Here is a 27,907-nt window from a genome sequence, read left to right as displayed (position 1 = left end):
TTTTTCCTCTTCCTAGTGGACAAAGCAACATTCATGGTTGGCAGCTACGGGCCTCGGCCAGAGGAGTATGAGTTCCTCACTCCCATCGAGGAGGCTCCCAAGGGCGTGCTGGCCCGAGGCACGTACCACAACAAGTCCTTCTTCACAGACGACGATAAGAACGACCACCTCACCTGGGACTGGAACCTGTCCATTAAGAAGGAGTGGACGGAATGAGTGCATCTCCCCACCCCTTTCCCCACCTTGCCACCTGGAGGAATCCCCCCAGCCGTGTTCATCGCCCCGTCCCTCCTCCCCGTCCATGGCTGGGTCTCTCTCCCACACGGCCCTTATCCATCCATCTTATCCCGCTCTGTCTCTCACAGTGCTTCCCAACACTCGGAGCTTAAAACCGGGCCTTCATCCGGCCTGTCGCTGGGATCCTCCATCCAGGCCAGATCTTCCATTCTCCATCTCAGTGCGCAGTCCTTTCGTGTTTCCCTCCGGCATTCCCATTCCCGCACCTAGAGGCCAGGAAGCAGGCAAACCATCGCTAACAGTCCTTCTGCCTCGGTTCCCGCACTCATTCCCATCCCTGGATTCCTCGGTGGTTGCTGCTGGCCCAACGACTCCCTCGTCACATCCCCTGCCAGTTGGGGTTCTTTTGTGGGAGACGCTGTAAACAATGCTAGAGAGTATGAATAAAACGACTGTTCTGAGACCCTCGTTTTCCTGTTTTCTTCCTTTGAACAAACATGGCAACTGGATGGTTCACATTTGTGCGTGTCCTCCGAGGGAGGAGTGGGGAACACCTAGAGAGGGTATTTACATCATTGGGAGCACATTGGTCCCTCTGATACGCTGCAATGGGCAATGAGCATTCAGGATACAGGCAACGGAAAATCTAAATGTATTAGTAATTTCTCTTATAATATTCTCACATGGAAGCTTACCCTAAGCTTGAGACTTCTAGATCCCAGTGCCTATGGAAATCTCATCTTGGGTTTCCCACATGACTTGGCCAAATCAAATATTGTCTCTTTCTCCTGCTTAAGACCTTTCAGTGGGTTTCCAACACCTACAGAATAAAGTTGAAGCCCCTACACTTGGCTTACTGCACAAGGCCCTCTGGGAGCTGGCCCCAGCATGCCTTTCGGCCCACATTTACCATTCCATTACTTTTTGTAATGCTCAATTACTAATAATTCTTGCACACACATTACATTTGCATCTCTGTGCTTTGGTTCTTTACAAGGAACTCCCTTTGTACCTTCTGTTGCCTGGCAGATTCTTATTCACCCAGCACTCTGCTTGCGCGTCCTCTGCAGGAGAAACACCTTCACGGGGCCTTGTCATTGCCCTAAGTACCCTCTGTCTGTACTCTTGTAGCCCCTGTGAATTTTTCTACTTTTTATCACTTTCCATCTTATATTTAAATGATCTTTTTGTTTATTTGTCCATCTCTCCTATTAACAATCTAAGCTGGCAGATGCCAGATCAGAGCACAATTATCTTTGTATCCCTGGCGCTTAGGTCAATACCTGGCACAGAATATTTAATTCTTTTATTTAAATAAATCGACCTGACTTTCTTCTGGTTGGTTATGCTCTGAGGCCCTGTCACTAAACTTGGTCTTTTATCTCAGACGTTGAAGGTTCCCCTAGAGCCAGCTGCAAAGTTCCCAGAGCACTAATAAGCCCACAGCCAATTAGCTACCAAGTGGGCCTTCCTGAATTGGCACCCCAAAACACGAAGTTCAGGGTCGGAGAAGGAGCAGGAGAGGAACAATGGAAGCTGCCCAGTTTAGATGCCTGTTTCTCCTACTTCTTCTCACGTGTGAGCTGGTGCCAGAAGTTGGTGCAGAAGTTGAGAAATCCTCAGGTAAAAGAAAAATGCACTTGGGTGACCAGATGGTGAAAGTGTTGTTATGAGAAGGGAAGGGAACGTGATAGTACCTCTGGGTACTTACTCTCCAAACCTAGAAACCTTTCCAGGAAATGTTGGGTAAGATGTGTGTTGTGTAGTGGACAGAAGGGAAGTCTGGAAGTATCCTTCAGAGAGAGACCATAAGTAGGGTCACCCTCCATATGTTAGCAAAAAAATAATGCCTTAGAATGATAACAGCACTCCTAGAAATTGTGATCTCCTTGCGTTTGGTATGGAGAGAAAAGGTATAGATGCCTTCATTTTTTTAGAGCTGCTTCTTCTCCCCTCAATACCCTGACACCTACTCCCTCTCTCTCTCTCTTTCTCTCTGTCATTCTCTCTCTGTCTAGATGGTCCTGGCGCTACCCAGGAACCCACATGGCTCACAGATGTCCCAGCTGCCGTGGAATTCATCGCTGCTGCTGAGGTGGCTGTCCTAGGCTTCTTCCAGGTTAGTCCAGATGTTCCACTTGCTATTTCCCCAAGAACCAGAAATGTTCTACCTCGAGGGAGCCATGACAGCACCTGCTAGACAAGATGACACTGGATTAGAAGCAGGGGGGCAGGGCACAGGGTCTGCTTTCAACTTGTCCGTTGAGACCTCTAAAATTCAACCCATTCCCAGTCTCTATGCCTTTCTCATACTTGCTTAGAGAGCTCTGGGTCTGCTGGCGGGATCTCCTCATCTACGGATGTTTTGGAGCTTAAGTCTGCAGGAAGAATGTCTCCATCAAACCCTCCCATTGTCCTAAATGCCCTTAGTCTGTACTCTCATAGCACTCTAAGAATAAGCAGGGGCCAGAGAAACCCCAAATTTCATCAACCAGCAACACCTTTTTTAATGGTAGGCCAAAGACTCTTGGCATCAGTTAATAGTTTACCTCTGTCTAAACCCTTTCCCCAAATTGGTAGAATCATTCTTCTTTTTCTTTGCCTTCTCTAAAATGTTGGAAAAGGATGACATTTTGTATATTGAAGGTGTTAACCTCCATATTTCAGATTGGCTGCCTGGCTAATAAAGGCAGTCATAAATGGGAGGGCATCATTCCCGCATTTTCATCTCTCTCTGCTGGTAGCATCTGGCACTTCTCACAGCTGATCAAGCCCCTACTCTCTCATGGCAGACCTTCTTGTCTGTTTCCATTTATTAATTCCTACTTACGGTCACCCTGTGGATTCTGCGTACACAGCTGGAAATAGCTGCAAGGAGATGCAAGTGGGGGAAGAAGACAGGGAGCACATTTTTCAGTGATGAGAAATGTTAGCTGTAGACAAAAACAGCCACCCTCAGAAAGACAGGGAAGGGCAAGAGCGTGGAACTGGAGGAGTGTGCAATAACTTGAACAGCCACCAGATGTCGTCATTTCATCCCTGAGCAATTCCATTGGAAGGAACAGACTAAAAGAGAGGAAACCTCAATTAATAATTGTTTGTAGACTCTAATGAACTCCACACACCCCTTCAGAATAGCAAGGTTCCCACTCCCCTTGCTTGGCCCCAGATACAAAGCTAGCCATCTTCTTTTCTCCTCTCTTTTCTCCCCGTTTTCTCCCCTCCTCCTTCTGTCCAGAGAGATGCAGGGAAGAATGTGTTCATTCCTGTTTATTTATTTATTTTTATTTCAGAATGTTGCAGGGATACAAACATTTCGGTTACATAAATTGATTTTGTACCGTTTGAGTCAAAGTTATCAGTGTGCCCATCCCCCAGGTAGTATGCATTGTACCAGTTAGGTACGAATTTACCCATCCTCTCCTCCACCCTCCCTCCTGCTTGATTTCTGATCAACGTGAGTGTTGACTGATTAGTTCCAATTTAATGGTGAGTACATGTAGTATTTTTTTTCCCCGTTCTTGTGATACTTTACTTAGAAGAATCGTTTCCAGTTCCATCCAGGTTAATGCAAGGGGTATTAGATCACCATTTTTTTATGGCTGAGTAGTACTCCATGGTATACAAGCGCCCAAATGCCCATCAATACATGAGCAGAATAATAAAATGTGGTATACGTATACCATTACCGTTTACTGACTAGAAATGCAGTGTGCAAAGGTACTGTGGCAGCAGGGAAAATGCTGCCAGTCGCTAGGGAAGGACTGGAATCATCACTCGGAAGCGGCCTCGCTGCTCCCCCCCTTGCAGGTCTGGGCTGCGGAGTTGGACGCGTGAAGCTGTGCAAAGCTCAGGTTTATCTACAGTGACAGGAAACGGACTGTTCTTCCACGTCCTGCACAAACCTTTGTTAATAAAACTTCTAAGCTTCTATTCTAATTTCTTTTCTTCTTTTTTTTCTTTTTTGGCCCTTTTGACAGCACCTATTTCTTAATTTTTGCATTTTTTTCGTTCCTCCACAAATTGTTCCCAAAACAGTTGCCTCTTCTGCTATATCAATGACAGTACAGCCCAATGCCATAGGCCTCTATGATTTTGAGGCCTTTCTCAGCTACTAGGAAATGTCATGCTCTATGATAAGGCCAAATGCAAGTCCCAGGCTTAGCCACAATTTTGGTAATTACCAATTAATTCACACAGCCTGGAAAATTCAAGAATGCCACTGCAAATCCAGCCTGTATTCTTAGAGGTAAATGATCTTTCATGGAGCACTAAATCAAGTCTATAATTTCTAATATGAGTAACCATATTTCTCTTCCCTATTCTCTGTTTCCTTCCTCCAAAATAACCTCTGTGGTGTTTTTTCCTCTTGTTTTTAGGATTTAGAGATACCAGCAGTGTCTATATTGCGTAGCATGGTGCAGCAATATCCAGACGTGTCATTTGGAATCAGCACTGACTCTGAGGTTCTGACCCACTACAACATCACTGGGAACAGCATCTCCCTCTTCCGTCTTGTAAGTTGGATGGGCAGCTCTAGCCTCCTCCCAGGTTTCCCTTAGGCTGTGGACTCATAGACTTGTGAGACTGGAAAGGACTCAATGTCTTTGACACTAACAACGGTGCCAAACTCAGGGACACTGTTGACAAGGATGATGACTCAGCTCAAGCTTCCCAAACAGGTGCCGTAATGAAATGGAAAGAGAACTGGACTGAGAGTCAGGGAAGGGCGTTTGCGGTACTGCTGTTTCCCCCACCGGCCACGTGCCTCCGGGCAAGTCACGTAACATTTTTTAGCTTCAATTCTCTCATCTATAAAATGGTTAGACCATATCATCATTACATGATTTTGAGCTCAAAAATTTTTTATACCTTTGGGAATTCACTTATGTTTACAAAACATTTGTTTAAACATCTCCTTGTGCCCAAGATACTGAAAATAAAGAAAACATATTAAATATATTCTCCATTCTCATAGATCTTAAAGTATAGTAGAAGTTGTAAACATAACATACAAGTATCTATAATACAAAGAGCATGATTGTGGTTAAAGTGTTATAAGAGTTCAAGGATAAAAGCAGTGTGGGAATTCTGAAAATAAAAATGAAGAAGTCAACAGAATTGGGATTTAAACGACGGACAAAATTTGGACAATGTAAAGGAGAATTAATGGCCAAGGGGAGAAAATTGAACTTGGGAAATGATGAACAGGCCAATCTGACTGGATCCCAGGGTACGTGTTGAGGGTAAATAAATATAAGACAGGAAAACATCATTGAAGTCATATTGTGGAGAAATTAGAATACCAGCTTAACAGGTTTGTACCTAGTTTGGTTGTCACTGAAAAGCCACTAAAGCCTTTCAATCAGGGGAATGACATGAGCAGGAATGTGTTTTAGCAAGAGTATTTTGGCAATAGGGGGTATGATGGATTGTTAGGTAAAAAGACAAAAGAAGAGGGAACGTTTGCCAGGCTGACAAAATAGCCCACGTGAGATATATTAAGGGTCTATAGCAGATAGGTAGCAAGAGAAATTAAAGAAGAGGCAGATCCTACAATGATTAGATAACAAAATTATGGAAAAGAGGCCACGTTTAAAGGTAGGCTATATAGGAATAGTGAGGGCATGTGCAGAAACAGGAATTTCTGATGATTTTGTTGGTTGTTGAGTTTTACTTGCTAGTGGAATATCAAGGTGAAGATGTCAAGAGTACAGTAGAAATCAGAAATTGGGGCAAAAGATAAAGTTTTCAAGATTTTTAGACTGAATGTCCTGCCTCTTCTATTTCCCTCCTTTCTTTCTCTTCCACTTATCATTCAAATTTCTTTTAAGTGTATTTTATACTGTGTCTCTGGCTTTCTTTAAACTGGACTCTGTTACCTAGTTTATGTCCCATCACTCCGTTATAGCTACGTTTATCCAGGTCAGCATGGCTGCTATATTGCCAAACCCAATGGACTCTTTTTAGGTCTTATTTTACTCAACATTTCTGCCATATTTTACATTGTTGACTACTTCTTTCTCTTTAATATTCTCTCTTTCCTTGAATTCTAGGAGCCTACTTCTCCTGATCCAACTCTTGCTTTCCTAGTCTCCTTGAGACCTTCTCTTCCTCTATCTATATTATTGCACCCAAACCAATACTCCTCCTAATCTATGTTATAGAATCCGTGCTCTGTGAAGGCAGAGACTATCTGTTCACCACTGTATTCACAGAGCCTGGGACAGTGCCTGCCACATAGCAGGTGCTCATTAAGTGTGTGTTGAAAATGAATATATGAATGAGTCAATGAATTAATGTATATTTTCACCTTAAGCAATAAAATTCTTTCACCTATTTCATTATTATGTATTTACTGAGCATTTGGAATACTCTATCTCTAGCCTGGACTTCTCTTGTGATTCAAATGCTTGCCGGATACAACAATTTTTATACCCTCATAAGCGCTATCCTCTTAACATGTTCAAAAATGAATTTATTGTCTGCACCTGCTAAATCATTTTCCTCCATCTAAACATCTAAAACATCATATTATTAAATGGCTATGTTTGTTCAGTGTTTAATTTTTGCAAATTGTTCCTCCTATCTTGAATCTATATTTCCTTCCACTCTTTCTACTCCAATCCTCATGTCCGCTCTTGGTGTCATCAGCATAAGCAATTTCAATAGCTTCTTAACTGATCTCCATTTACAACTTCATATCCAGTTTCTAGACTAGTATCACAATGATGTGTGTAATATGGAAATTTCACCATGACAGTCCTTGCTGAAAAGCTCTTCAATATTTCTAATTCCTTACAAGATCAAAAAGAAGATATTTAATGTTACAAATAGGCTTTTATGACCTGGCCACTCCCTGCTTCTCTAGTTATTTTTTCAGCAGGTTTTGACCCTGGGCTTTACCTTCTCATGAGCAAGCTATACACATTATGATCATCTAGTTCCATGATTTCCCCCGGGCAGTTTTCTCTCCTAGAATGCCACCCTCTGACCCCCGCTCCAAGGCTGCCCTCCCACCTCGCCTCACCCAGCTAACTCTGCCTCACACTCCAGTGAATCAGTTCAAGAATCTCATCCTTCAGAAAGCCTCCCTGGAATCCCCAAATTGGCCTAAGTGTTCCTCTATCTGTACTTTCGTATCTCTATTTTCATTTACAGCTTTATAGTTTATATCATATACTTATATGTCTGTCCCACAACCCTATTAGACCATGATCAATTCAAGGTCAGGAGCCATGACTTATTCATCTTTGTATTCCAAAGGTCTGTAATATGTCTTCATGTCACCATCAAGTTAGTCAGAAAGTATCTGGGCAACTGCACACTGAGCTCACCTCCAAAAGTGCGTCTGAGAGTGCATGAGTATCCTTTAGCAATCCCTTCCCCACCCGCCCAATAGCTGCTGGTTTGCATTTCCCCTGTGGTGAAATAGGGTTAAATCAAGCTCTTCTGTAAAAAGCTTTGGTAAGAAAAGTGTGGAAGGTTAAGCAAATCCCTTTCACTTTGCAGTTGAACCACTGGTAGAAACCCTTCAATACCAAGATATACACATGGGGAAGAAAAATAAGTGCTGTTGCTTCCAACATCTCTACAGACACAACAACTTCTAGTGGGAACATTAGCTTTGCTTACAAGTTATTCTTTATAAAGCCTTGTTGGCAACTTCTCAGGGTTTTTCACTTTTCTTTAGCATCTGTTTTTTGTTCACCACTAGTAACAGATCTACTCTAAGTGAACTTTTGGGACGTCTCTGGACAAGACTATTTATGTGCCATACCAAAAAACAAACACACTGGTTCCTTGCCCAATACTTCATTGGCAAGTCTGGAAGAGACTCAATTTATGTCATGCCAACTTTCAGATAAACATTTTTTTCTCAGTTTATACTTTCAAAAGTTTGGTACATATTTTAATAGGATTATTACTCAGGAGTTTGGAATAAAGGGAACCTCAACTAAGACTATTCTATTTTACATTAAGAAACGAGAACCTATTGCAAATTTTCTTGTACCTTCTTTCTTCTTAGATTTACAGTTTGTTCTGTTTGTTTGTTTGCTTGTTTGCTTGCCTAATTTAAGATAGGCACTTTTACAATGTTCTACCATTTAATTCTGGAAACAATCTGATGAAATAATAATTATTATTATCCCTACATTTTCCATAAGGAAATTAAAGTTATATGAGATCAATTCAGATGTTCAAAGTTTCACAGCCATGAAGTCACTGATGTCTGATTCCTACCCAGTATGACTGATCCCAAATTCTACCCTTTCTACAATAGTATTGTGGCTCTCCAAAGCACTTAACTTGAAGGAAACCTTTGTTTTTACACTAGATTCTATCTACTCTAATGTCCTTCATTCTAACCTCTTTGTCCTAAACTGATTCTCTATCCCCTGGCACCACTTAATCAAACCTCAGGATTACTGCTCCAGATTTAATCTAGGAACTATATGTTTTGGTAAAGAAATTGCAGAATTTAGACTTACAGCATTAAGAACATATTTAGAGACAAGCTGAGATAACGATTAAGTGAAAAAATAATAATGAGTTGATATTAGTGGATGCTTGCAATGTTGTAGTAATAAAAGGCAAGCAAATGCTGTATTTATGCAACACATCATTCTCCAAAAATAGTGCAAACTACTGCCTACATGTGATCAAAAAGAATTTAGGTATAATTCATGGAACAGTAATAAGTGGCATATGACAAACTGGCTGTTTGAGGACACGGCCTATCTCTTGTGAGTGTAAAAGCAGAGAGACCCTCCACATTCTCCAATAGGACTCTAATTGTTAAATAAACCATGTGCCTGTCCTACAATGGAATTTGAGATATTATTTGAATGTTTCTCCTGCTTTGGATTTTTCTCAGTCACTTTTATTTTAAAAAATATAATTAATCTAACTTTGACCCAATAGGATAGCAACGGAAACTTAGTGGAGTCATTCTTCACTCCTTGTGGTCATTTACCAGGTGCCTGTTACAAGAAATGCACCTTGGCAGAACAAGAGAATCAGGAGGAGCTAGTGCATAAGAATAAACTGATAAGTGTAAGAAGCATACGTCAAATTATTAAACATTTTTTCTAAAGTATATATTTACCAAATATATGATAAGCTAACTAGCTTACAAAAACAAACCCAGGGACATGAGGGCTTTTGTTTAACAAATCGTTTCCCAGTGCCATCCAAGACATTTAATACTGTAACTGTTGGGTAAGCTAAGACCATTTTTAATACATTTTCTGAAAAGCTGGGTTGTTAAAGAAATCCATAGGAATTCAAAGGAATATTATCGCTGACATACTAATAAAAAGAAAATGAGTAATTAAATCTCTTCGCATGGTATAGTGCCTAAAACAAAATAATCTACTTCACATATTCTTGGGGAACTTCAAAATTATATTTTCAAGTGGCAACCCTTCTAGCTTGCTGTTTCTGTTTTTCTTCTGGTGCTTCTTTACTTGGGGAGAAAAATAATACGATATCTTATGTAAAATTCTTTCCAAAAACTGGAAAAAGATATTTTATAAAGTTTTTCCAGCTCTTGGTTCCAAGGTCGAATTTTCTTTCCAGTGCATTATACAAATACTTCTCTTTACAGAAGGGAGATTTCCTGTTCAAATGTTGCTTCCAGGAACCCTACACATGAATGTTCCAGAGTTTATTAGTTTAAGAAATAATGAAATAATTGGGCATGTTTTTGTTAAAAGAAGAACCAATTGGAGAGACTGCAGAAGGGTGGTTTTTATTAAAACTCTTTTGCTTCTTAGAGAATGTTATCGCCACTTAACATCCTCTGCCTCCAAAATACCGCAAGTCCAGAAACACCTGGAGTAACTGGCATTTCCCGTCCCCCCTGTTCTGGGAATGTGAGGGACTGCCTGGAAAAGCGCGGAGAGGGAGGGGACCCTGGCCCGCAGCACAGCCATGTCAGCGGAGGCACAGGCACCAGACCTACAAGTTTCTGGAAAAATAGTCAGGAAGCAGTTAGATATATCAAATGCTAAAAGGGCCCCAATTATGATTATAATAGTGATGATTTTGGTGGTTGCAACAGCAAAGCCTTAAGTGTGACATTTACCTGCCAGATGGCAAGCCAGGTCTTGAGCAGGAGTAAGGAATCAGATGAGCGGCAAATGTCAGTTTTGTTGTGTGCTCATTTTATTTCTCTACTTTTATTGATTTGCACCAGGAGACAGGAGGGACGGGTAGAAGGGTGGGCAAGGACTCCACCTAAGAACTTTTCTCTTGCTTTTATATTCTTTCCCAAGCTTTCTACCCAAAACTTCGTGAATTTTAAAAGAAATATGCAAAAGAAGTTCACATTTTTTATCCTGTGGTTTTGATGATTTTTTTTCTCAAAATTCCTTTTTAGAAATACAAACATTTTCTGTACCTCAGCATTTATTTAAATTGTGTAAAGCAGTCCTAAAATAAAGAGTGCTTAAATTGCCATCTGAGGAATAGCAGCACTTCTGTGCCTCAATGCATATAGCAGGCACTCGACAAATAATTTATTAAACAAATGGATTATAAGAGACTGACTAGATATATTCAGAATTAATAAAAGTAACCATAAGGGGTGCAATGAGCTTCTCAGAGGTTCATCTTGCTTTTAATTAACCCAATGGGAGACTGTCTTGAATAAAAGAAGTGAACACTAGTTAATAGGCATCACCATGGGGATGACAATAATGAGCAATCTTGGATCCTTACTGTTTAGTGATTTTAATTTCCCTTTGCCTGAACCCCCTCCTACATAAACTAAAATGAGATCTACTCCTGATTTTCCTGGGTAGCCTGGGAGGACGCATCTTGAGGATAAAAGGGTGGTTCTGATCCTAGCCAAGATCTGATTGGGTAGGACCAATATTAGACAGCAGATGTAGGGAAAGGGGGTTAATTAAGGAGATGTCCAAGGGTTAGTGGCTCAAGGATCTCAAAAGTGACCCCAACTATTTTAGGACATGGACAAAATTGTTCAGGAGCTAGCACAGATAATTTTATCTGTAGGCATAGCTACTATGGATGATGGAAGCATTATCTTGTGTCTCTATGGGCATGAGTAGGTTGGGGGAGGGGAACGGGAAACTGAGAACAATGACTGGAAGAATGAAGTTCTCCTATCTTTTCATATATCTGAGTATGGTGGAAAGGTTGTTCTAAAATACAAATCTGAAATAATGGATCAGGTAGCTAGACAATCCCTTCTACCAAAGACTATTTTTTAAAAGCAGGTTTAAAACACACACACTTGTGTGTGTGTGTGTGTGTGTGTGTGTGTGTGTGTGTGTGCACATGCCTGGAGGCATAACAGAGCCATCCAGGGAGGAAAAAATATCTAAACCAAGCTCTAGAAGAAGATAAAAGCTTAAAAATAGGAACCCCACATTGGGGACTGCTTTTCACCTGGGGGGCTTTTGGCAGGCTAGAAGAAGCTGCCAAGAGGCTGAGAAGTTAATCAGCATTTTGAGATTGTCAAAGAGCCAGAAAACCAAATGTTGAAGTCCAAGCCTTACAAGGGAATGTAGGAGGTGAATCCAGTATAACACCTTTTGCACCCACTTCAAAGCCTAAAGATCTGTACCTAAAAACAGGATGAAGCGCTCACAAGGGCTGTGCATAAATGCAAATCATCGCATTCCCTGATATTGGCTTAAGATGATCATCTTCACACACACACACACACACACACACACACACACACACACACACACCCCTACACATATACAATTTTATATATGTGTATAACGTGCATAATCCACCCTTAGATATGCTGTAGTATAATATCTAAAACTCAAAAAAAGAAAATATTTTAAAAGTGAGAGAAAAGAGACAGATTGTCCTCAAAGTAATCTCAAACGGACAACAGTAAGGTTCAGAGCTAACTACTCAATACAGTGGAATGCAGAACACAAAGCATCATATCTTGCAAATATTGAAAGAAAATAACTGCCCCCTTGGAATTCTAGCCCCAGCAAAAACAGTCTTCAAAAACAAAGGTGAAATAAATATATGTTAAACAACCAAGCTGAGAGAATTTGTCACCAACAGATCTAACTCATACTAAAGGAAATATTATACTAAAAGGTGTGCTCTAGGCAGAGAGGGGAAAAAACCCAGATAGAAGCTCAAAAATGCAGGATGGAATGAAGTGAAGATAAAATCTAAATATGTGCATAAATATAAGTGCATATTGACTACATAACAATAATAAAGTCTTGTGAGATATAGAATTAAAAATACAATAATCCTATAAGTCTTGAGTGTGAGGCCAGAGAATGGAATTAGAAGGAGACAAACTGTATCAGAATATTCTAATGTCTGCATTGTCCAAGAAGAGGATAAAATTGCCAATTAATATGAGATTTTGATAAGTAAAAAATTCATGTTGTATAATGTATTCTGGTGATCTCTAAGAGAATAATTAAAGACTATGTAATTTCTAAGCTAATAAAGTGAAGGAAGAAATAATAAAAACTGCCCAACCAATCCAAAAGTAGGCCAGAAATGAAGGAAAATGGAATTTGGAGCAGGCAGAACCAATGGAAAATGAATAATTAAATATATTAGTAATTTCATTACATAAAAATAATCCAGCTAAGAGACAAAGATCAGCAGTCTGGATTTAAAAATACAACTATGTTGGCCGGGCGCGGTGGCCAACACAGATTGTATCACGCCTGTAATCCTAGCTCTCTGGGAGGCCAAGGCGGGCGGATTGTTTGAGCTCAGGAGTTCGAAACCAGCCTGAGCAAGAGCGAGACCCCGTCTCTACTAAAAATACAAAGAAATTAATCGGACAACTAAAAATACATAGAAAAAATTAGCCGGGCATGGTGGCACATGCCTGTAGTCCCAGCTACTCGGGAGGCTGAGGCAGAAGGATCGCTTGAGCCCAGGAGTTTGAGGTTGCTGTGAGCTAGGATGACGCCACGGCACTCACTCTAGCCCAGGCAACACAGTGAGACTCTGTCTCAAAAAAAAAAAAAAAAATACAACTACGTGCTTTTTACAAGAGACATATCATTTTAAAACACAAGGACACATAGGGACACGGTAAACTACTAGACAGAGATACATCATGCCTACACTTTCAAAAGAAAGCTGGTATGAGCATATTAATATTAGACAAAGTAGACTTTTAGGCCACAAACACCCTTAGAGATAAAGAATAGCATTGCATAATGATAAAAGTTTCAATTTGCCACAATGATTTAACAATTTTAAATTTACCTTTATCTAATACATGTCCTAAGAAAAAACTGACAGAAGCAAAAACTGACAGAATTTCAAGAAAAAAATGGTTAAAGCCACATCTGAGTGGAAGACTTTAACCAACCTTCCTTCCTTCCTTCCTTCCTTCCTTCCTTCCTTTCTTCCTTCCTTTTCTTTCTTTCTTTCTTTTGAGACAGAGTCTTGCTATGTTGCCCAGACTGATCTCAAACTCCTGGCCTCAAGCAATCCTCCCACCTCTGCCTCCCAAGTAGCTGTTAATGCTCCTTTTTAAATAAAATAAACTAGTAAAAAAACAAAAACCAGTAAGAACATAGAAAATGTGAACTATGAAATTAACCAAGTGACCCGAAGGACATATACAGAATACTGTACTCAAAAACTGTAGAATGTACAGAATTTTAAGGACACAAACGATATAAATAAAACATAGAAATTAAGCTAGAAATCACTAAGAATATAATCAGAAAATATTCCATTTTAAAATTAAGAAATGCACTTCTAAATAACCAATAAGTTGGAGAAGAAATAAGAACAGAAATTAGAAAACATGTTGAACTGAATAATAAAAATACTATGTATCAAATTTATGATACATTTACAGCCTTCTAAAGGAAAAATGCATAGATTTTAATGTATTTTTGGCCACTTACATAAAAATTTGAAATTAGTCAAATAATAGGATACAGAATTTTGGATCCATAAAAACACGGAACGCCCCTTAATTCATGCTAGGGGCTTTCCCTGAGGAGAGGGAGGGGGGTGGAATCAGAGAGTACTAGCTCCATTTGTTTTCTATTAAATTTTTTTTGTATTTCTATTTTTTAATAGAAAACTAATGAAAAATCACAGTAAGATATCCTCTCACCCCAATTAGAATGGCTATTATCAAAAAGACAGAAAATAACAAATGCTGGTGTGGATGTGGAGACAGGGAAATGCTCACGCACTGTTGGTGGGAATGTAAATTAGTGCAGCCAATATGTAAAACAGTATGGAGGGTCTTAAAAAAATTTTTTAAAAACTACCAAATGATTCAGCAAGACTTTTACTGAGTATACATCCAAATGAAATAAAATCAGTAGTATTTGGAAGAAGTATCTCCACCCCCATGTTCATTTCAGCACTATTCACGATAGCCAAGATATGGAATCAGCTTAAGTGTTTACCAATGGATGATAAAGAAAATGTGGTACATCTACATAACAGAATATTCATAATATACTATTCAGCCATAAAAAAGAATGAAATTCTGTTATTCGTGGCAACATGGATAGACCTGGAGGACACTGTGTTAAGTAAAATAAGGCAGGCATGGAAAGATTAATACTGCATGATCTCACTCTTAGGTAGTAGAACAGTGGTTACCAGAGGCTGGGGAGGGGACTAGGAGAGAAGAGAGGATGGTCAGCAGATGCAAAGTTACAGTTAGATAGGAGGAATGAGTTCTGGTGTCCTAGCGCACGGTAGGGTGACTGTAGTTAACACTACTGTACTGTATATTTCAAAATACCTGGAAGAGAGGATTTTAAATGTTCTTACTACAAAGAAATGACAAATGTTTGAGGCAATAAATGGGCTAAATATCCTGATTTGATCATTATGCAGTATATGCATACATGGAAACAGCATACTCTACCTATAAATGTGTACAATTAGCAAATTAAAAACTGACACAAATTAAAAATAAAACTAAAAAAATTGAAACAAGGCATAATGTTAGAATTTGATAAATCTGAACAGTAGATTAAAAGTAAAATAAAATAAAATAGGGAAAAAAACAAATATTAAGAGTTTTTATGTATTAATTTGTCAATAACAATAATAGTAGTAAAAACAACAGCATAGCGGTATTATTTGCAATAGCCAAAAGGTACAATGTATTTGGGTTTTCCAAAGGAACAGAACAAATAAGAGATAGATAGATAAATAGATAGATGTTATATATGTATCATATAACAAAAGTTATAGATAATATATGATAATAATATGATTAAATATAACAGGTTATGCAATATTGTATATATTATATAGCAAATATTATATTCATGTATTAATATATAGAGAGGTTTATTATAATGTATTGGCTCACACAATTATGGAGGCCGAGAAGTCCCACACTCTACTGTCTGCAAGCTGGGGTCCCAGAAGAGCAAGTGCTGTAGTTCAAAGGCCTGAGAGCCGATGGGCCAACAGTGTGGATTCCAGACCAGGTCTGAAGGCCTGAGAACCAGGAGCACTGAGAGCAGAAGGCCCATGCTCCCGTTCAAGCAGCCAGGCAGAGGGAACCTTTAATGTATATTTTAGAGAAGAGTCATGTTAAAAACCAAGGATCTAAGCATCCATTTTAAGAAGTAAGAAAAATGAGTTCCAGGTGGATTTTAGATTGATCGTGAAAGACAAAATAATGTTTCTAGGGGATAATACAGGAGAATATCATTATGACCGTGGCATAGTCAAAGATTTTTTAAAGAAAACAAAACACACACATTAGCTATAAAAGAAAAGATGATGACCTTGACCACACTGAAATTACCTTCTGTTCATGAGCAGTACCCCCTACGGGGGAAGCCCCCAGTAAGGAAAGATATGCAATAGAACCAACAAAAGGCTTATGTTCAAAACATGTAAACATACCTTCAAATCAGAAAGAAAAAGATAGACAACCCAACAGAAAAATAGGCTAGTGACTTGAATAGACGCTTCATAAAGAAGGTATACCAGTGGTTAATAAGGGAAATGGATTTAAAACCACAATGAGACATTACCACATATCCACCAAAATTAGTAAAATTAGGAAAACTGACAATAGCAAGTGTTGGCAATGATGTGAAGCAATGGGACCTTTCAAACAGTACTGCAACAAGTTTAAATGATTGTCCACTTGGGGAAACAGCTTGATGTTTTCTGCTAGTTTAATATGTGCATATCCTATAATCAAAAATCCCAGTCTGAGGTATATACTCAATAGGTACAGAAGCATATATGTACCCAGAGATGTGAACAACAGTGTTCATTGCAGCATTGTTTTAAAAACTAGGAGCTAGAAACAGCCAAAATGTTCATCAATAGTAAAATGAATAAATAAATTGTGTTTATTCCAACAATGGAATATTATACAGCAAAGAAAATGAGCACATTACAGCTACATACAATAATATCAATGACTCACAAACAAAATGTGAAGCCAAATAAATGAGGTATAGACAAAAATATTGTTTGTTTACATTTATGCAATGTTAAAAAAATAAGATTAAACTATAGCATTGGGAGAAACATCTTTAAGCAGTAAAGCTATAAAGGAAGGGATGAAAATGGTCACCATAAAAGTCAGCATAATGATTATTTTTGGCAAAAAAAAAGGATGGATTATTGATTAGAAGGGAGCACAGGGCTTCAGGGGTTCTAGCAACATTCTATTTCTTTACCTGTATGGTAGTTCTACAGTTTGCTCTGTACTAATACTGAATTTTACATTTTCTGTTTTATACTTTCCTCAATATGTGTGTTTTATTTCACATTAAAAGAGCACATCGATAAAACACGAATCTGACCTAGCAAGTGGCTCCCCTTGCCTTGGGATTAGAGTTTCATCCACTCCCCTTCAATTCAAGGCCCCGCAGAAGTCTACTCCCGCTTACCCTGCCAGCCTCGTCTCTCCACCATGTCACATCTGCTGTAGTCATGGTGAACTAGCTGCAGCTTCCAGAACATGATCTCTCACATCTTCTGCCTTTTGCAAATACTGTTGCCTATTTAAAGCTCCCTCCTCATCCTATTTATCTAATCAAGTCTTGGCCACTTTTCAGGAGTAGCCCCTTCCTGCAAGCTATTCTGCTCTTCCTTAGGTGACACGTGGGCCTGGGATTCCCCTGTGATGACACCTGCCACACTCTGTGGGATGTTTACCTTCACTTCTCTGTACCCTACAGGACAGGGTGTACCTCAAGGGCAGGGAACATTGTTTATTTATCTGGCTGACTTCCGAGGTTTACTCAGTGCTTGTCACGTGATGGTCTAAAAACATTTTTCAGTGAATGAGCAAAGACAAAACAGTGATAAATTTATCCTTTTTTGTGTTACCCAGGTGGATAATGAACAACTGGATTTAGACAGTGAAGATATTGAAAGCCTCGATGCCACCAAATTAAGCCGTTTCATTGAGATCAACAGCCTCTACTTGGTGACAGAGTACAATCCTGTGGTAAACGATAGTCCCGGTCGCCTGCCCCTTAAGTCCTTGAGTCAGGGAGGGTACTTGTCTTCACAGCGAGATCTTTTCCTCCCAGAGTTCTGATCCTTTGAATGAAAATGATAGTAACTGCCAACAATTGAATACCTGGAGTGTTGCCTATATTACTAACCTTACTATAACCCTTTAAGATTGATGGACTTCTCCCTATTAAACAAGGAAACGAAGTCCAACAAATTAAATGACCTATCACACTACTAGTACGAGAGAAATCAGAATGCAAAGTTATGGTGACTGATTGGAAAACTTCTGAATTGTGCTGCCTGACCGAGCTCAGTGAAGGCAACTCTGACCCAGGCAACTCTGCAGATCATGCTTCTCAAACTAGATGGCAATCAATATTTAAGGTCCATTTTTCCCCGAAGCATGGGTGATCCATACTTTTGTAAAATACAATAAAAGTAAATTACTAGACAAATGAAATTTTTTAAAGGAAGCCCACTGATCACATATTTGGATGTCATGGCAATGTAAAATTTCTATAAAAGTTTCTAAATACATATTTCTATTTTCTGTATTACATCCTTGAGGACAAATAACAAACAGTTCCTGTTCTGGCACCACCTGGAAACCATGCTTTGATTAGCACGTGGCTACACCCCACCCTCACTGTGCCTCAGCTTTCTCTCTAGGTGTGTCATCCTCTGGTGTTGCACACTGTATGCGGTCCAGATAAGGGTGGTGGTCCACCTGCCTTGATCATCTGCTGGCCTTCTAACACTCTACGGTTTATAGAATTATCTTATATGTACAGTACCGCCCTTTATTTTCCCTGATATAGATCTTAGAATGATGGAGTATTAATTTCTGGTGATCTACATCAGCTCAGAAATGCTGTGCATTCTCCAGTAACAATACTTTACATGCATGTTATGATTTTTTAAAATTTACAAAGCCTTTTCACACTCATATTCTCATTTAATCCTTATACTGATTTTTTTTTTTTTAGATAGAAGAGAGGAAAGTTTTATGCCTATTTTACAGAGAAGGACAGTCAAGATCCAAGTGACATTATTCAAGGTCACATAACGAATAGATAGAAAAGGGATAATTTAAGACAGAAAAAAAGTAACTCATGATTGATTTGCTCATATTGTTTATTTCCATTTCACAGTAGAAGAAATGGGAGTCAGAAAGGTTAAATAACTTCCTCAAGGCCATATGGCTAGTAATTTGACCTTCAGAGACAGCCTATGCACGCACCCCTGGTTTCTCATGGCTGGTCTGTGTGACTGAATCCTGTGGTTTTTCTATTACCCCACACTGCCTTCAATAGAAACATCCCTTTTCCTATGAACTAAATTCCTGTCCGTCTCTCACACATCTTTATCTCTGTGGAGCTGGTGACTCTATTTCCACTTTTGCTAAAATTCCAAACACATATACCTGTGGGGTGTTGGAGGTAATAACCAAAAAGGCATTCTTCTCCTAGACCATTGTCATTCGGTCATTGTGTCTATGCATCTACCAGAAGTGCATGCGGGGCCAGAAAAAAATGATCTTATGGTCCCTGGGCTATGGCCCAGGTGACCTGGCACTCTGCAGGCTGGCTAAGGCAGGGGCAAGGACCGGCCTGCCTGGGCTCTTATGCCTGGTTCATCTCTCATCTTACAGAACAATGACATATCTTTTTTAAATTCTACATCATCAGGGAAGGCAGATCACATCAAGAGGAAATTAGGTAAGACTTTCTTTAGAGAAGCATGTTCAGTATTTATTGTTACTTTTTTATTTCTCAAAAGTAATATTTTTCTCATTTGGAGAGCTGCCTGTTCTACGATAGCTATTTCTTATCTGCTGCTGGTGCAGAGGTTTGCACCAGTAGCAACTGGGCAGAAAATCAGAGCCATACACTTGGCCTACCATGCACTTTTAATGCACACACACAATAGATGGCTTCAAGGTGAAAAATCAGGCTGCTTCTGTTAGGGTTAAACTAATCAGTTCTGCTATAGCCAATCCCTCCTGCTAAGACAACTGTACCTTTTAACTCCTTAGTTTGTATTTCTTAATTCTTCCATCTCTGCTTTAGGAGAGTAGATGCACGCTCTAAACTTAAGTAGCAGAATCTAGTAAAACAAGAGTGACATTGCTTGTCATCTGATCTCCCAAAGTAAAATCTAGGACCTGGTTTTAAATTCCAGGGAGAAATCCTTAGGAAAGAACCCACTGGGCCCTCCTTGCCTGCATATTGGCCCCTGCAGCTGGTAAAGCTGGAGAATCTCTACAGAACAGTGTGTAGCTTCGGGAATAATCCCACCTGGCTACCCTTTTCCCACCCTCTGGGGACTCTGCCCAGTGGTTTGCTCATCCACCATATTCTCTCTTCCCATGTACACACTAGTTTCACAGTAATGCTTCCTGTATTTAGAAGGAGAGGTGGAAAGGAATGGCATTTGTTTAAAATAGACTTGCAGCACTGTTTCAGGACAGTAAAATGAAGGGAAGCAGGGCCACTGTCTCACCCTCTCTCCCGTCTCCTCACTCTGGCTCTTGGCTGTCCTGCTCACCTAAGTCATTGACAACTCCATGAGGAATTGTCATCTCTAATCTGCAAAAAAGGACCAATGCTTCTGATCTCCCGAAGAGCCCAATTTCTTGCTGACCTTAGGTGGCCTGGTTCAACGACACTTAGAGTTGAACTTGTTTACCGGTGGTTTTGCCACCCACTGTGCATGAGTCTATCCTCAGGGTCAAGGGCATGGACTCCAGAGCCAGGCTGTCTGGTGTGAATCCCAATCTACCATTTACATGACTTTGGGAGAGTTACGTTGAGAGTGCCTCAATTTCTTTACTTGAAAAACTAGGACCTTGAGGATTAAATTGGCTATTACATGTTACGAGTTGAAAACGGTGCCTTGCACATAATAAACACTGAATAAGTGTGAACTACTAATATGTAGTCAAAGGCTACGTTTTAAGTGTCTCTTACTAGTCTTTCAATATGAAGAGGGATTGAAAAAATGTGATGACATGAATAGGTCTATTGCTGTATAACAGATTAATCCAAAATTTAGCATCTTCAAACAAGAAACATTGATCATCTTGTGCAGTTTCTGTGGTCTGTGGGTAAACCAACTTGGAGTGGCCAGGCTAGGTGCTTCCAGTGTGGGGTCTCTTGTGAGGTTGCAGTCATGGGTGAGGGCTGCTGTCATTGGAAGCCTTCACTGGGGCTGGGGATCTGCTGGCCAGATGACACACACACACAGCTTACAGGTCAGCACTGGCTGTTGGTAGGAAGCCCCAGTTCCTTGCCATGTGAACCTCTTCACAGGGCTGCTTGAGTGCCCTACACTGGGGCTGGCATTCCTCGGAGAGACGGATATAAGAGAGAGCAAAGCAGAGACCACAATGTCTCTTATGACTTAACCTTGGAAGTCACACTCCACCATTTCTGCACTATCGTCTTAGTTACTCAGGGCAGCCCTATTCAGTGTCCGAAGGAAGGGTCCACACAGTTGCATGGAAACAAGATGGTGACACTTACTGAGAGCCATTTTGGAGGCTGGCTCCATTTGTGTTACTGGTGGACAGTTCTCATTTATGTTTTGGTCTGTCTATTCACTGGATGGTCACTAACGTGTTCTCTCTCTCTCTCTTTCTCTCTCTCTCTCTTTTTCCCATTCTACTCCAACGCATTTCAATTTGCCAGACTGCGATTGGCCTGTTTAACAGCATGATTCAGATTCATCTCCTCCTGCTGATGAACAAGGCCTCCCCAGAGTATGAAGAGAGCGTGCACAGATACCAGAAGGCAGCTCGGCTCTTCCAGGGAAAGGCAAGTTGGGAATAGGAATGCCTCTTTGGATATGCACCACCAGGACACTAGAAAAAGCAAAATGTGGTCAGGAAGTAGAGATAATAAGGAAAACAAGTATGGTTAAGAGATAACAAAGCAAGAACTGGGACATAATAAATCACATTATTTGAAATTAAGAATGTCGTATTTTGTAAATTAAAGGCCTGTAATATCATATCTTCCCATAGTGATTAAGTTTGTGTTTTTGTTTTTTTCTGCATTGATTGGTGGAGAGAAAATAGAGACACAAAGATACTGAAAATAAAATCGCCCGTTAGTAACAATTTGTTTACTCTTTGACATAATCTCTCAGAGTTTTAGGCCTCAAGGCTTATTTCTCATATAAAATGCCTGTCAAGTACCTGGTGCCTACAAAATATCCAATGAATATTTATTTCTTCCTCTTTCCTCCTTTGTGAAGTTCTGCTTGATATCACTGAGATAGTAAAACTCAACTACTTCAAGTCTATTATGTAGAACTAGAGACCTTTCTAATGATGAGAATTGTCTAGTAATAAAATAAGCTGCTGTTTGGATGGTTGGTTCCCTGATGCTGGAAGTATTCAGTGTTACTAAATGTCGATAACTCTATGATCAGAATATATTAAAAAGATTTGTACTTTGGGTAAAAGATTTGATTTAATAATATAAAATAGTTAATACCTGTCAAGCACTTACTATATGACAAAAACTATCCTAAAAATATTAAATGCATCATTTCATTTAATCTCACCCAGCAAAAGCCAGTTTTTGCCAATGAGAAAACTGAGTCTCAGAGAGGGTGGATAACGTGCCCAAAGTTGCACAGCCAGAAAGCACCAGAGGCAGAATGTAAAAGTTGTTCTCTGCTTTTAACCATTAGGCTATACTTTCTCCCTTAGATAATCACTAAAGTCTCTTCTGATTCTAAGCACCAAAAATTAAATAAATCTGATCAAAGGGGTAAAATAACAAAGTGACACAAAATAATAGGAAATTCATTTTAATTCAATCAAGATTTAAATTGTGAGCCGGGCACGGTGGCTCACGCCTGTAATGCTAGCTCTCTGGGAGGCCGAGGCGGGCGGATTGTTTGAGCTCAGGAGTTCGAAACCAGCCTGAGCAAGAGCGAGACCCCGTCTCTACTAAAAATAGAAAGAAATTAATCAGACAACTAAAAATATATAGAAAAAAATTAGCCAGGCGTGGTGGCGCATGCCTGTAGTCCCAATTACTCGGGAGGCTGAGGCAGAAGGATTGCTTGAGCCCAGGAGTTTGAGGTTGCTGTGAGCTAGGCTGACGCCACAGCACTCACTGAAGCCCGGGCAAAAGAGTGAGACTCTGTCTCAAAAAAAAAAAAAAAGATTTAAATTGTGTAGCGCAGATCAAAAATTCCATCAGTGTAAACTGTAACAATTACAAGGTATCTCTTTATCCCCAGGACCTCAGCTAGTTCTCTTTCTTTCGAACTTCTCCAACTGCAGATTCTCTTTATTCTGGTGGACAGTGGTCTGCGGGAAAATGAGAGGGTGATGTCATTTTTCAAACTAAACAAGTCTCAACTGCCAGCTTTGGCAATTTATCGGACTCTGGATGAGGAGTGGGACACGCTGCCCATAGCAGAAGTTTCAGTAGAGCACGTGCAAAACTTTTGTGATGGATTCCTCCAAGGGAAATTGTTGGTAAGTGTGAGACTACGAACAAAGCAAGTTGAGTTTTCTTTCTTGTTGCGTCTCTTTTATTTCCTTTTAAATAAGAGTTCTTTGGGATCTAGGGGCATGGGGATGGCCAAAGGTTTGTTAACAGACACAAAAGTACAACTAGTTAAGAGGAATTTATTCTAGTGTTCTGTAGCACTGCAGGGTGACTATAATTATTAACAGTTTATTGTATATTTTCAGTTAGAAGAGCAGATTGTGAGTGTTCCCAACACAAAGAAATGATAAATGTTTGATGTGTTGGATATGCTAATTACCCTGATTTGATCATTACATGTTGTAAACATCACACTGTGCCCCATAAATATGTACAATTATTTGGTGTCGATTTAAAATAATAATAAAAACAAAAAAATTAAATTCAAAAAAAGAATTCTTTCGGCAGTACTAGATTTGATTAAGAGTAAAGATATATGAGGATATCATGGTCAGAGTGAGGATGTTTTTTAGGATATAGTCATGAGAATAGAATGAGGAAAGCATTTTTGGAAAGATCTTGCAGATTCAAAGAAGCTGAATTTTGAATTTCACCATTTTCTTATCAAATGAATCAAATACCATCTAAAAGAGTTAGTTGAGATAAAAATTGAAGATGGATTTAGGACTGACAGGAATAATCAAACAGCTCAGTTTACTAATCTCAGAGCTTGAAAACAAGAGTGAACTCCAAATCTCAAGATCAGGGTTATGATGTTTTTCAGAGAGAAAATCATGAATCAGAAGGAAAGACTCCAAAGGTGGAACTCTGATGTCCCCGATATGTGTGCATACCGCCAAGTATCTTCTTTATGCTGAATCAAAGGGGGCAACTCAAACCTCAGAGATGCTGAGCAACAGGATGGCCAGGTCTGCCAACCACGCACACACACACACAGACACACAGCTCCATTTTGTTCCTTAAAATCTCATTTACTCTCCTTCTTTCTTTTAAATTTCCTATACTCTCTCACTACCCACCCGAGTTCCTGTTATGCATTCATACTGTGTAGGACCACCTATAATACCACTAGATTCACGCTCTAAGAGAAATACTGTTCTGAGAAGGAGAGGCATCCATAGAGAGATCGTCCTGGTGGGTCATTTAATACTGAGTGAGTACACTGCACACGACTTAGTTTCTGCTCCTTGAGGGTCACCCAAGGGGTGAAACTCTACCTTCCTTCATAAGCACATGTTCCTTTCTGACTCAGGGCCAAGAACAAAAGGATGGTTTTAAACCTTTTCTGAAATTGTCTTTTTGCCAGAAGTTAAATGATGTCTCCAGGTCTCTGAGTCCGTAGAAACAGACCATGTAAAAATTCTATGCTTGTTTAGCATTTCCAACTCCCCATGTGAATCAACAACCGCATAATAAATAAAAGGCAATAATGTTATAGGAAAAGACTGGCATCTCTTTGCAGGCCAAACCTTTTGTAAATACACAGCTGCCAAGCGAAGCAGCATGTTCCTCACCCTTCAGTGCCCACCATTTAGTGTCTGGCCATGGCCACTAATGTGTTATTGTTCACCCTGTGGGTGGGACGGGTGGTGGGCAGAGACCATCCTGCATGAGGATTGGTACAAATGTGAGAAAGGAGCCAGGAAGCAAACTAGGTAAAAGATTGGGGAATGAGTGGGAGCAGAGGGGCTCGTGGTGCTGGGGTGGGCCGGGGCAGCTGAGCCCGGATGGCTGCAGGTGAGGTGTGCAATCCAGCTCATGTGGGGCGGAGGGAGAATTTGGCCAAGTGTCTCTGGCCCACAGGCTGTTACTGTCAACACACAGATGCTACATTGTTCCCAGAAGGCCCTTGGCTCAGAAGGAAAGAGCCTAAGTGCTGAAGAGCTGAAAAACCACAGATGTACCTAAGGACTGGTCCAAGCGAGCAACAGGGAGTGAAAGGCTTGGTTGTTCCTTTCTGTGGGGAAAACTGCAGCCCCTGGGCTGGGAGTCAGCTGCTGGCAAGGACACTGAAGGTGGCAGTGTACGGCGTGCCTCTTGGCAATGAGACCGGGGACTCTGAGGAGGTCATCCAGTTCATCCCAGGGCTGCAGAAAACCACCCAAACAGCGTCTTACTTGAGGCTGAAAAATATTCCTAAGATAAGCACATCCTGGAACCCTCCTTTTGGTCCCGTAAACCAGAGGTCTTGACATTTACAGTTAGGAAATTCTTCCTGATACCCAGCTGAGGTCTGGCCATGCGAGCTGTTTCTTTTTACCTACCTTCCACGGAAATTCCTGACAGCTGCCAGGCACCAGCCGCAAATCACGCCTGTAACGCCCTGCTGGTTGTGCTCGAGTCCCTTTTTCCAGCCTCTTCTCACACTCACAATCTAACTCTTCTATCATTTTTTAAAAATTTCCAAGCCATTCAATTCACTTCACTGTTTTTCTCCCTTTCATCTTTCCCAACTCTCTCTGTCTTACTTAAAATATTAACAGTAGGAACCCACACTATAGAAGACTCATGAGCTATATTTTGTTCAATATTGTGCTAATTTTTCAATTATTTTTCTTGAAGTGTTCCCCCTGCAACAGCTATGATCAATACTGACCACAGAGGTCTTAACATCTTTACAGTATATTTTGCTGCTTTGTGACATTTGATAGTAATTTTAATATATATTCTTTTGTATGTTTACTTATGTTTATGGTGTTGAATTCCTTCTTAGCTTGCAGTTTTTCAAAATTTCCCAGTATTTTTTCCTCCCTCTCTTCTTCACAGCCAGCCCTGGGGACTCATGGCTGAAGAATGAGAATTCTTCAGAAAGAAAAGATTTATAAAAGTTCTTATCCATTAAAGATCAGACCGCATATTATAAACATACTCAATTTCTAGATCCTTCTCTGTCTTTGGGGAATATCTTCCCAAGACTCTGCATTCATTTCTCCAAGGTATGTTATTGTTGAAATATCTGGATCCATCTCAGCTATTTTTCACTGTGGAATCGTTCATTGGCCCTTTCTGATGAAACTGCCGTATTTTTTCTTTAAAGTATGAAGGAAGTGGTGATGATATACAGTAGAACTTTGAAAAAGATATTGAAAGATTTGGAAGACTATGATAGAAGGAGTGTGAATGAGGGAGGATTCAAAGTAATGACAGAAGAGTTTGGGTTTGAATCTTACCTATTTTATGTATGTGCCTCTGTGACCTTCTGGAAAAAAACTTTCTATTAATATCTTTGAACTTCAGTTCATTGAGGATAATGCAATAATTCATAGGATTTTTTGAGATTTCAGGGATATAATCCATATTAAGTAAAGTTTGGTCATGACTTTTTTCTGTTTGTTTAATTAATACTGCATTGCATTCTTTGGATAATAGTTATTTGACCAATTGTCAGAACTTACGGGAAAGGAGGAACTTCTTTCGGGGCCTTTCTTAAATGAATTAGCTTAAGTGGCCTCACACTTGAGACTGGAAATGTATTTTACATAACTGCTTTCAAATGGTTTTATAATTATCCAGGTATGGTGAGGCCAACAGATCAGAAAATGATTGCCATTGAAAGGATAGTTTGTCATTCACAGTTCCCAAGAGGAGGAAGCATGCTGTGCCAGGCAGGCCATGTGGGGACGCACTTGGGTCCATCAGGAGGCAGAGGGAGCTGGGGAAATGACGAGAGCCTTTATTATGGTTTTCATGGGAAGAAATGAGAAAGGCAGAGTAAGAAGCTTAGGATTGGCTGGTTTCAATAATTTCAGCAGGCTTTGGGGCATAGGAGCTGTCCTTTGTTGCCCAGAACCTGGCCCTGGGTTGATTAGGGCAGGTGAGTGGTAGCCCAGAGTATGAAAGCCCTGTGAGAGTCCATAAAGGAATTAGTTGGGGTGTGGGCTCTGGATTGGTTGGTCTGCATATGAAAGTTGTGCTAGCAGGAGAGTTGTTTACTACCCCTGGGAGAGCAGTCTCTCCAGGGTCAGCAAGGCCCCAGATGTCAAAACGTCAGAAACACATGGTTAATACAATAACTCTAACACCTACTCATCAAGGAGTTCCTCTTCCAACTCACCTAGTTGAGTAAGGCTACAAAGGAAGGCTGTCTTCATCAGGCCCATCTTAATATACCTACACCTTGGGTGGTGGGGGTAGGATGAGTGCTAAGTAGTGCATTAAGAGACAATGTGTCCATCACCCACATATATGCACCACACCCATTAGGTATGAATTTACCCCTCCCCTCCCCCTGCCACCTGCTTGCTCTCTGTTGAGTTTTACTACCGTATGTGCACATGAGTTTCCAGTTACTCTAGTGAGAGGCCTCTCAATTTGTTTATCTTTTCAAAGAATCAACTTTTTGTTTTATTAATCTTCTGTATAATTCCTCTGTTATCCATTTCATTTAGTTCTGTTCTGACCTTAGTTATTTCTTTTCTTCTGTAGGGTTTGGGATTGGTTTGTTCTTTCCTTTCCAATTCCTTGAGATGATTCATTAGATTGTTGATGTGTGATCTTTTTTCTTTTGGATGTAGGCATTTATGACTATGAATTTTCCTCTTATGACTGCTTTTTCCAGATCCTGCAGATTTTGATAACTTGTGTTTCTTTTGTCATTAGTTCAAAGAATCTTTTGATTTCCATCTTAATTTCCTCCTTGACCCAATAATCATTCAGCAGTAGGTTGTTTAATTTCCATGACTTTGTGTAGAGTTGAGTGTTTCTGTTGGAATTGATTTCTAATTTTATTACACAATGGG

At 40.1% G+C, this 27,907-nt stretch overlaps 2 protein-coding genes across 2 annotated transcripts in view; both read left to right on the top strand.

Moving 5' to 3' along the window:
* The window catches only part of ARHGDIB (Rho GDP dissociation inhibitor (GDI) beta), a 19,567-nt gene extending 18,874 nt beyond the window's left edge, over positions 1-693 (top strand). The window contains exon 6 of the mRNA XM_012652168.1: positions 17-693. Coding sequence (XP_012507622.1) covers positions 17-216 — 200 coding nt within the window. The 3' untranslated portion in view covers positions 217-693. The remainder of the gene's footprint in view (positions 1-16) is intronic.
* A 1,073-nt stretch (positions 694-1,766) lies between these two features.
* On the top strand, positions 1,767-23,979 carry ERP27 (endoplasmic reticulum protein 27). The gene is made up of 7 exons (XM_012652169.1): positions 1,767-1,860; positions 2,256-2,356; positions 4,617-4,754; positions 17,570-17,686; positions 21,387-21,512; positions 22,997-23,194; positions 23,932-23,979. The coding sequence occupies exons 1-7, from the start codon at positions 1,767-1,769 to the stop codon at positions 23,977-23,979; spliced, it is 822 nt and encodes a 273-aa protein (XP_012507623.1).
* The last annotated feature ends 3,928 nt before the right edge of the window (positions 23,980-27,907 follow it).

Source organism: Propithecus coquereli, unplaced genomic scaffold, assembly GCF_000956105.1.
Source record: "Propithecus coquereli isolate 6110/MARCELLA unplaced genomic scaffold, Pcoq_1.0 Scaffold381, whole genome shotgun sequence".
NCBI lineage: Eukaryota > Metazoa > Chordata > Mammalia > Primates > Indriidae > Propithecus > Propithecus coquereli.
The sequence above is the reverse complement of the archived record's forward strand: the minus strand, read 5'-3'. Positions and strand labels throughout refer to the sequence as shown.